The sequence below is a fragment of the Colletotrichum karsti genome (assembly GCF_011947395.1).
Source record: "Colletotrichum karsti strain CkLH20 chromosome Unknown Scaffold26, whole genome shotgun sequence".
NCBI lineage: Eukaryota > Fungi > Ascomycota > Sordariomycetes > Glomerellales > Glomerellaceae > Colletotrichum > Colletotrichum karsti.
The window spans coordinates 457,018-467,061 of NW_024065926.1; the positions used below are offsets into that span (position 1 = coordinate 457,018).

Sequence of the window (10,044 nt, forward strand, 5' to 3'; positions counted from 1 at the left end):
AGCAACGGCGTCTGCCCGCCTTCAAGTTTCATCCTTGCTCTCTCCTCCGTATGCTTCACCCATGTTCTTCCATGCAGGCCAAGCAAGCGTTTGGCCCCGTTCTTTCCACCCCTGATGCAGGAGGGTGAGATGTGCCTGGCTCCCGCTCACATCCATCACGACGTCCAACGGCAACGGCAACGCCAACGCCAACGAGGGTGTGAGTGGCCTCGGCCGGACCCTGGACCTGCAATTCCAAAAGTCCATCGAATCTTGTCACTGTCAGGAACCAGACCAAGATGAAGGGCCCACGGCTCCAAGGTGGCCCCAGTAGGGCCCCCTTCTCCTCCGAGGATTGAGATCCCATCCACAAGTTCAGTTCCACCGTCCACGTCCACGTCCGCGCCCCCTCCCCCCTTCTCACCACCCCCCATGTCTAGTCCACCAACTTGACTCCACGGGCTAAAAGGTCTCTGACCTCCTCTCCTCCTTCTAAATATCTTCCTCTCCTTCTCTCCTTTACCGCGCTTTTTTGCTCTTTTCTCTACTCTCCACAGTCTTTCGTTGCCAGTCTTCGGACACATTCCATTCCTTCACTACCAACTGACGCTCACTTTCCGAGTATCACCATTCATTCTTTTGCGCAACTGAGTCTTGCAGCCAACCAGCTTTGAACCATCGCGGAATTGATCTTTCGCCCACCCTTTTCACGAACCCTCGAAACAGAACAAATCGTCTACCTTTGTGGAGATATATATACATTACCTGAGAAATCAACCACCTCACAACTCTCAAAATGAAGTCTACCGTTGCCGCCGTCGGCCTCATGGCCTCCCTCGCCAGTGCCACCGCCTACCAGCCCCGCCACTTCCACTGGCGCCGCGACAACTCTACCGCCTCCGCCGCCCCCGGCTTCACCACCCTCACCGTCGAGGTCACCGAGGTTGCTACCGTCACTTCTTGCGCCCCTACCATCACCAACTGCCCTGCTCGCAGCGGTACCCTCTCCGCCTCCGACCTCATCACCCAGGTTGTCACCAACGTCGTCCACCTGACCGAGACCGTCTGCCCCGTCACCGAGGCCGAGAGCATCTCCAAGTCCCTCGTCCAGGAGCACTCTACCGGCAACCTCCCCGGTTCCACCCGCACCGCTCCCGCCGTCTCCGCCACCCCCTCCGCCCCCGGCGTTCCTCTTACTACCGGCGGTGGTGTCCCCGTCCCCGGCGTTCCCTCGCAGACCAACTCTGCCCAGGACCCTACCGTCACCAGCCCCCCTGCCACCGGCGGCGACAACGAGGATGAAGACGATGACTGCCCCGCTGACGGCGAGGTCGAGACCTCCGTCACCGAGATCGTCAGCACCAAGATCGTCACCATGACCATCGGCAAGGGCTCTACCGCCTCCGTCATCACCACTGCCGTCCCTACCACCGCCGTCTCCACCGTCCTGGTCCCCAAGCCCACCACCGATGGTGCCGTCAAGCCCTCTGCCTCCGTCCCTGCTGGCGGCTCCGTCACCGGCGCCATCGGCTCTGAGGAGCCTACCACCACCACCACCGCTACCTCCACCGGCACCCGCACCGTCACCATCAAGCGCCCCAACGCCACCGGCACCCCCGGCTCCGACTCCGACTCCGACAAGAGCACCGGCAACGGCAACGGCTCTGACGGCGAGTGCTCTTGCCCCGCCGTTACCGTCACCGTCCCTGCCTCCACCGTCTACGTTACCATCGGTGGTGCCTCTTCCACCCCTACCGCCGCTGCCGGTAACGGCAACAGCAACGGCTCTGGCTCCGGCTCCGGCTCCGGCAACGGTGCTTCCGAGCCCAGCAAGACCGCCTCTGCCCAGCAGCCCGCTACCACCGAGGCCGCTGACGAGGGTGAGGACGATGAGTGCCCCGCCGACGAGGAGGAGGTTGTCACCCTCTCCACCACCGTCACCGTTGCTCCCTTCCCCACCAACGGCACCGGTGCCGGCAGCGCCAAGCCCACCGGCGCTGCTTACCGCCGCTCCAACAAGCTCTTCTAAAGTGTTTGATTTAGATTCCCCCCAAAGCATGTCAAGTTTTATCATATTTATGAGAAGAATCTATGATTCATGAACAAACACATTATTATCCTTCTTGTCACTTTGTCTTGTATACATATCGTTTGGTGCGGTCGTGAAAAGAATAAAGCGAAAGTTTTTCTGTGTACACAAACTATCTTAAGGGGGGGATGCATATGATTAACTCGCTCTTCAACTTCACGACTCGTTTTGCGATTTAGAGGCGGATTCGGAAAAACAGAGAGGACACCACATGGGCGAGTCCTGGTGTTTTCTTGGGTCTTTGGGTTTTCCACAATGGGGGATGGCAGCATTTGCGTTTTCTTGCATTTGGCGCGCGTTTCGTTCCAATGTAAGCGAGGTTCGTTTCTGCGACAACAAGGTTCGAGTTGCAAAGACCGAAAACAAAAAAATCCCAGAAAATATTTCTTCAATTCTTTTTGTATATACTTTTAGATCAATGGGGATGAGGTTTGGTGAAAACTATGCTGCCTTCCCCCGTTATGAATGAGACGTCTATCGAAGTCAAAGTCAGCGTGCCCTTCTTATGCTATAGTGTGTGAAGACTCATATGAAAGATCCACGAATCATCCTACGCGAGTGAAGAGCAGTCTTGGTGGTGTGTAGTCGTCTTAAGGTCCGGCTGACGGCAAGACATGAGACGAACTCTGTCTCGTTTCGCGGGGGGGCAGGAATGTTCTCGTCTTATGTCGGTGATCGATGTCTGTGCTGCGTTCGGACCACCAAACATTCCAGTCCGGGTTGCTGTGGCAAACGAGTGTTCTCATCACGATGACTGTGGGAAGCTGAACTTGATTTTTACGGTTTTGGTATTGTGCTTTTGGGTTTTTGTCAATCTATGCTGATATCGGGGTTGGTATTTCGCATGTTTTGCCCGCTTGGCGGGCGGATGCTCCTTCCAGCCTCTCTTAGTCAGGTTGATTACATTAGGGGCTCCTTGATATAGAAATGCCCCGAGTCGACTTTCCGAGACCATTGCGATAAAGCCTCTATATAGTAGGTAGCCGATTTGGTGGAATCGACAGTCTGCTAGATCCCCCGAGACTTTCCGCTTCGGTGTCTCTTCCAAAATACCGGAGTCGGGTCCTCCAGGCCGAAAACGGCGTTCGTATACCATCCATCTCCCATCGCGCTTCACACCTCCTCCTCTTTCCTCCCCGACCCGCGCCTCGCCTCCTCCCTACGCCGCTGCCTCTCGACCTTCCTCTCCATCTCCTCCCTCCTCTCCCTCAACGCGATACAAAACCGCGACCCGGCGCGGATGCGCTCGCCCTTCCAGATGAAGACGAAGGGGATGACGCACATCAGCGCGCTGAGCCCGCCGAGCAGGCTGCAGGCGCCGGCGATGCCGAGCCCGTCGAACATGGGCGTCGTGGCCAGGGGCAGGACGACGGCGAGCAGGGAGCGGCTGGTGGAGGCGGCGGCGTTGGCGGAGGCGGCGAAGACCTCGTAGGCGTCGGTGAGGTAGTTGAGCAGCGCGATGAAGATGAGCATGAAGCCCGCGCCGAAGGGGAGGCCGGCGAGCATGGGCACGACGTAGCTCACGTCCTGGCGCGACGACCAGCCGAGCCAGAAGAGGGAGACGAAGAAGAGCGGGCCGCCGACGCAGGCTAGTGGCAGACGGCGGTATTCTTCCTGTTTCGCCCAGGAGCGGCCCTCCTTCTGCGCGTGCAGGTGGTACCGTTCCCAGCCGAGGAAGACGGGCACGGCGAGGAGGGCGCCGCCGCCGATGGGGAGGTACGCGAGGCCGGAGACGCCCGGGGACAGGCCGTAGAGTTTCTGGAAGATGATGGGGAAGGCCTGGAAGGACATGTAGAAGATGGTGTAGACGAGGGCGAGGTAGGCGCAGGTGCAGCTCACGATGGGTTCGAAGATGAGCATGCGCACGGGGCGGGTGAGGACGATGGTGGCGAGCTGTTTGAGGTCGGTGGATTCGAGCTCCGAGGGGGCGACGACGGTCGAGGCGAGGGCGGGGTCTAATTTTCGGATCTTGCGGGCGCGGCGGACGAGGAGGACGGGGGCGTAGGTCTCGGGGAGGAGGGCGACGGGGACGAGGGTCGCGCCGGCGTAGATTAGGGCGATCCAGAAACTCCAGCGCCAGCCGATGGTCGGGGAGCAGAAGCCGGAGATGATGGGTGCGAAGAGCGGGCCGAACGTTGTCATCTGAAGGTTGTTAGAATGGGTTTGCAACGGAAGGGAGGGTGAAACTCACGACCATGAAGGCTGTCATGGCGCGGCCGCGGGTTTCGTGGTTGCCGTAGATGTCTGCGAGGATTCCCGTGACGATGGCGATCGGAGAGCTGGCGAAGACGCCGGTGAAGAGGCGGAAGACCAGTAGAGATGGCCAGTTCGGTGCCAGGGCGCAGGCCATCGTCCATATCGTGAACAGGACGAAGGTGACGACCGTCAAAACCCGTCTGCCGACGTGTTCCGAAGCCGGTGCCCAGACGACAGGGCCGAACACGTACCCGATGAGGTAGACGGAGATGGGCAGAACCTGTTGCGGCTGGCTGGTGATGCCCCATTCGGCCGTGATGAACGGGATGGCGTTGGACGGTAGAGCTGAGCCCATGGTGCTGTTGATGACTTGCAACATGGTCAGGCAGAGGATGAGGAACTTTTTCGTCTAGGAAAGTGTCAGTAATGCATTTGTCGAGACTCGATGGAATACCGACATGTGACCAGTTGTGGGGGTTCTCCGGGTCGCCATCTTCCCATGAGACTATTGTCTTCTCGTCTTCGTCACTTGACAAGTCTGGACTTGGGCTGGTGGCCTTCTCGTCACCGAGCCCTTGCTCCTCACAGCGAGAGTCATATCTGCGACGGGCATCATCTTCGTCTATGTTCTTGACGGCGCCTGATAAAGAGGAGTGATGGCCTGCCAAGGTTAGATTAGTTGTCGAGGTTAGGTTGGAACTTTCTCACGGTGAAGAGGCGATGGTTGCCGTTCTACGTCTTCTCTGAGTTGGCTGTTGTCTGGCATTGCGAACCGATTACAAATGCCCAATCTCTTGGCAATCTCGGCTGTGGGTTGGGGTTTTCACATCGTGGATACTGAGGGGAAGGGCAAAAGATCATTATAAGTTGCATGTTGATGAATAATGGCCCAAAGAGACAGGCGGCCCGAAGATCGGGCGCATGCATGCTGCATGGAAGCGACGACCCTTCTGGCCTGAGACCGTCTAGGCTTTGTTCCCACCACCTTTCTGAGATTCAAGCATCCGATGGTGTATCGTAACTGGGCCGGACGTAGCAGATGGCCGTCTGAATTAATCCCGTCATCGCTGACGGAAGGGGGGTGAACTAGACGGGCGTCAAGGGCGTGAGCTCTCATTGGGTCATGGATGCCATCGGAGCCGAATCGCAGCCCCACTTGGTCGGCGACATGTTAACCGGCCGCGATGGTGGAGGTTCTTTTCCGGCGTATGCCCGGCTTGCCCCTCCATGTGGCGGTCATTCGGCATTTTTCTCGAGGTAGCGCAATCGTATTGAGCTGATTTGCATTGGCCTAGCTTGGTTGATGCCGTCACACTCGGCCCCGGGTCAAACATGCGGCTTTCCTAGGGCGGCGTTTTGTTGAGGCTTTCGAGAGCCTGACCGGTCCGTCGACCTCTCTTCCTGACGGTCGATGCAAGCTTCTCTGGGGCGGTGTGCGATTCAGTACGCCCCGCTGGCGCTTCATTTCAGCATTTCCGGTGTCTCCAGGCCGGTGTCATGCGTGCGGCGAGGAGGCGGGTAGCCGTCCATATCGTGATTGATTCATGTCTCGAGGTTGATGCTCTTTCCGAACCTGGCGTACAGCTCGACCTTGAGTTGGGTCATTTCCTCCTTGATCGTTTCCAGCTTGGATTCCAACTCCTCGACATCCTCTTCGATCTTGGACGAAGCCTTCTCCAGCATCTCTATTGCCTGGGGTTGCGGGACGTGGAAGTATGCGTCGCCGATCTTGTATCTGCCGCCTGGGTCAGCTCGGAATATCGTGGGCCTTGGCGCGGGGGTTAAGAGCGTACGGTACAGTCTCGTCCTCGTCGGCGAGCTCTAGTTCTGTGCTGAGGTCTTCGAGCTCCTCCTTCTCCTTCTGCGGGTCCATACAATATTAGCCTGATTCGATCGCACAGCATGAGTACAGCACTGACGTTCTTGTTCTTCAGTTCATCCTCGATGCCGAGCTCGCGAGAGTGCAGACGGCTGAACTTGTTGATCTTGTCCTGGTCTTCTCTCCTGACCTCGACCTCGTCCCCCATGGCCTCCTCGTCGGCCTTGCTGAGCTGCAGCAAATATCGTTAGCCTGCGTCCCGTCTGAGTTTTGATTTGACAAAACTTACCATGCGCCTTGACAACATTTTGACGGTCTGTGGTGCGACTTTTCGGTATCGAAAGGCCTCGCAAATGTAGCTGACAATTTGGCGATTGACGCAAGCTCCAAAAAGCTCGGATGGAGGGGCACGGTGTCAAGGACAGTGCGGAGGGGTGGTGCACTGAGGCAACCTTGGAAGTCAGCACAGGCCGCGTGAAGTGCTCACCTCGGTAACTGCCGCCCCCAAACAAAACAAAGCTAGCTCCCCCACCCCCGGAACGTCACACCGAGCCGCAACACCAATTTACTGCCGCGAGACGCCTACCTCACGTTCATCGTCAATAACATCGCGACGCCATTATCTGCCAACTGTCATTATGGCGCCCGGTCAAAAGGCGTACCCTCGCGGTACGGTCAAGAAGATTGTCAAGGCCCATTCTAATTGCAATCTCAGCAAGAATGTGGACGTCATGGTCGGTCGCCTCCTCAGACGCGTTGAGACGCGTCACTGACTGTTCCCCAGGTCTACCTCGACTATGTCCTCTTCATGCAGACGTGAGTTTACGATTTGTGCATTATTACAACTGGCGATGCTCACTCTCTGGGAAGGCTTGTCAAAGAAGCGGCAATCGAGTCCAAGAAGGCTGGGGAGAGAGGAATTACAGCTAGAAGTGTGAAGAAGGTGACCTCGGTAAGTCATTCAAGCAACTAGTATTGGCCTCAAATAGTTCAAAAGCTGACGATAGTCTTGGCAGGATACTTTGATCAAGTTCAAGGGCTGAACTGCCAACCTACCGATCGCAAACCGCTCGACCCGACCCTGTGCCAGATAACGCTACTCTTGACGGAGAAGGCGCTCCTTACCTACCTACCAGCACAATTCTGTCAGAGCCTGCTGGCGAATGAAAGGGTGGCAGTTCAACAGGCCCAGTATCATATCTTGGGCAAGTACTGGTTGACGGAGCTATGGACACCAACGATTATGATACTGCTTAGGATGATGGAGGGACCTGGCTCCGCTGGTTAACGTGCGACGAGCTACACATCATGACTACGCGGGCATGTTGCAAACTGGCCGAGGACGGGTGCTTTGCTTCCCTCCCGGGAGGACGACGTCCGTTGACCAGAACGCATGCCGAGTGAGAGGCTGGAAAGGGTCGGTTCGTCTGAATAGGTGGACCGAGTTTGGACGGTTGCATTGTACGGGTTCAAATCAGGTCATCTGTCGATGTTGTGATTGGGAGGTTCCTAGCCAGTAGACGCCTCAGCAAGCGTTCCCAGCCACCGGATGAGCAGCAGGCGCAGATTAATGCGGGGGATTAGCGCGCATGTACACGAACGGATACCTAGGTAGGGACGTTGGTTATCTTAGCACTTGCAAGGCTGAAATGCCCTGTCTCGTACGTCATTCAATTGAGCCCGCAAGGGTGCGTGATTCCTGAGTCTTGTCTGTTCCAAAGACTGCGTGCTTCCATGTTTACCAGATATCAAAGTATCTTGATGGAATTCCTTATCCGATAGTCTGATAATTGCTGCTGAAACCAGACATCTTAGGTACATTGGTTTTTGTACCTTTTCTTCCTCTCAGTTCTAGAACCCAGCTGGAGCCTGGTGACAGTGGATGCAGGGGGTGCATTAGGGAAGGGGAAGGGAAGGAGCCAGCAGCCGGCCGGTGGGCAGGGGTGCTGTCGGCTCCTTGAGGCTTGAGGCTTGAACCCACTCGACCTCTCCGCCCCGGGAAGGGACGGGCCTCAGCACCTAGAGACCTACCTGACGACCTGACTTGACTGCCTTACCTTACAACTTTAGCTCTTCCGCATCATCTCTCTCCATTCCTCCAAAAATTATATCCTGCACACCTCCCAAGCTTCACCTTTAGCTTCTAGCTTTTCATCACAAACTCTCTCCCCTAAGTATCTCTTCCGATCCTAGGGCCTACTTCCTCGCATCTCATCACCCATCAACCAATTTGTTTACCTGTGTCACCTACCTGCGCACTCGCTGCTGTAGCTGGCCACCACGTCACCCGGAAAAAAAACCCCGACCAAGCTCACGCGACCCGCGACCCGACCGGCTTGTTGACTGCCATCTCGCACAGCTTCAACATGGCCGCCTCTACCGTTCAGAACCCCGCGGTCCAGACCGAATCCAAGTCGGCCAAGAAGAAGAAGGCCAAGGCCGCCGCCGCCGCTGCTGAGCGCACTGATTCTCCTGCTCCTACTGCCTCTCCCGCCCCCGAGAAGGCGGATGGCTCCGATGAGTCCGGCGAGAGCCCTTATGTTCGCGAGTTGCAAAAGTACGAGCCAAACATCAATTGATGAATCCCACCACCTAAGAAGCTTGCCTCCCTAACCTGTGCTCGTAGGAACATCCGCAACACCAACAAGAAGCTTGTTCGTTAACCTCTACCCCTCTCCCCGCCAAGCTCTCGCGCTAACAAGCTGTCCCATAGACCAACGCCTCCAAGATCGACGGTCTCATTGCCGAGAACACTGGCAAGTCTCTTGACGAGCTCGTTGCGTCGCGCATTATCAATGCCGACCAAAAGGCTCAGTACTTGAAGAAGCCAGCTCTGCAAGCTCAGGTCCAACAATACGAGGAGCAGCTTGCTCAGTACAAGAAGATCGACCACGAGTACCGCACTCGCGCCGCGAGCGAGAAGGCTGAGTTGGAGAAGGCTTTCGCCGAGAGGTTGGAGAAGGAGAAGGCAGAGGCCGTCGCTGAGGTCAAGGCCAAGGCTGAGGGAGACTCTTCTCAGTCCCTTACCAGCAAGCTCCTGGTTCTGTCGCAGTTCCTCCGTCTTGCCGCAGCCCGCCGTTCCGAGGAGGCCGACCAGTCCATCGACGAGAACCTCGCCCTCGAGGGAACCCTCCTTGCCATCTACGCAGGTGACGACAGCGCTGTCGCCGCCATGTTGAAGCTCATCGAGGGCACCGACGAAAAGACCCACGGTGTCGCTGGCGAGGAGCTTAACACCACCTGTAAGACTCGACTGGATTTTCTTCGTCGCATGCAGTGCTAATATTCCTCAAGTTGGTCAGGTCAAGCTAGCTGCCCAGGCCTATAAGATCGCCCTGGATGAGCCTGCTCCTGCTGAGACCGAGGCCGAGCCCGCTACCGACCCCACCGTCGCTAACGCCACCGTGAACGAGATCGAGGCCGGCGACGATATTGCCCTGACCAACGGCCACCCCGAGCAGAACATCGAGAGCCATGCGAACGCTAACATCACCAGCGGCTCTGGAAACGCTGCTGGCGAGAAGTGGGACCAGAACGATAACACCTTGTCCGAGTCCCAGGAATGGGTCTCTGTTCCTCGTGATCCCGTCGAGACCGAGACTGGCATCGAGGCCACCCCTGCCGCCGCCTCCAACACCCAGTCGTGGGCCGACGACCAGCCCGAGCACCACGAGATTCAGCAAGAGGTTAGTATTCCTCCTCTCGTCCGTCCATAGTTCCTTTGGCTCACTCTGTGTAGGCTCCTGCTCCCGCTGCTGATCCTAACGACGGCTTCCACCAGGTTCAGGGACGCAACCGCGGTCGCGGCGATCGTGAAGGCGGTTCTGGCCACCGTGGCCGTGGCCGTGGTGAGTGGCGCGGCCGCGGCGGTTTCCGCGGTGAGGGTCGTGGACGTGGCCAGCGCGGCCAGCGTGGCGGCTCTGTGTCGATGCGCGGACCTCGTCGTAATGAAGAGTCGTAG

The 10,044-nt window shown here is 57.4% G+C and overlaps 5 protein-coding genes across 5 annotated transcripts; 3 read left to right on the top strand and 2 right to left on the bottom strand.

The window, feature by feature from the left end:
• Positions 1–775: 775 nt before the first annotated feature.
• On the top strand, positions 776–2,008 carry CkaCkLH20_08072 (extracellular serine-threonine rich protein; the record flags this gene model as incomplete). The annotated part of the gene is made up of 1 exon (XM_038890787.1): positions 776–2,008. The coding sequence occupies one exon, from the start codon at positions 776–778 to the stop codon at positions 2,006–2,008; it is 1,233 nt and encodes a 410-aa protein (XP_038743970.1).
• A 1,173-nt stretch (positions 2,009–3,181) lies between these two features.
• Positions 3,182–5,030, bottom strand: CkaCkLH20_08073 (uncharacterized protein; the record flags this gene model as incomplete). The annotated part of the gene is made up of 4 exons (XM_038890788.1): positions 3,182–4,210; positions 4,260–4,673; positions 4,723–4,925; positions 4,973–5,030. The coding sequence occupies 4 exons, from the start codon at positions 5,028–5,030 to the stop codon at positions 3,182–3,184; spliced, it is 1,704 nt and encodes a 567-aa protein (XP_038743971.1).
• A 776-nt stretch (positions 5,031–5,806) lies between these two features.
• CkaCkLH20_08074 (prefoldin subunit 4) lies at positions 5,807–6,390 on the bottom strand (the record flags this gene model as incomplete). The annotated part of the gene is made up of 4 exons (XM_038890789.1): positions 5,807–5,999; positions 6,058–6,125; positions 6,184–6,315; positions 6,364–6,390. The coding sequence occupies 4 exons, from the start codon at positions 6,388–6,390 to the stop codon at positions 5,807–5,809; spliced, it is 420 nt and encodes a 139-aa protein (XP_038743972.1).
• Positions 6,391–6,721: 331 nt separating this feature from the next.
• On the top strand, positions 6,722–7,371 carry CkaCkLH20_08075 (uncharacterized protein; the record flags this gene model as incomplete). Its single annotated transcript, XM_038890790.1, has 4 exons — positions 6,722–6,817; positions 6,868–6,899; positions 6,954–7,015; positions 7,100–7,371. The coding sequence occupies 4 exons, from the start codon at positions 6,722–6,724 to the stop codon at positions 7,369–7,371; spliced, it is 462 nt and encodes a 153-aa protein (XP_038743973.1).
• A 1,078-nt stretch (positions 7,372–8,449) lies between these two features.
• Positions 8,450–10,044, top strand: CkaCkLH20_08076 (uncharacterized protein; the record flags this gene model as incomplete). Its single annotated transcript, XM_038890791.1, has 5 exons — positions 8,450–8,640; positions 8,710–8,737; positions 8,797–9,325; positions 9,378–9,769; positions 9,823–10,044. 5 exons carry the CDS (start codon positions 8,450–8,452, stop codon positions 10,042–10,044), a joined length of 1,362 nt encoding a protein of 453 aa, XP_038743974.1.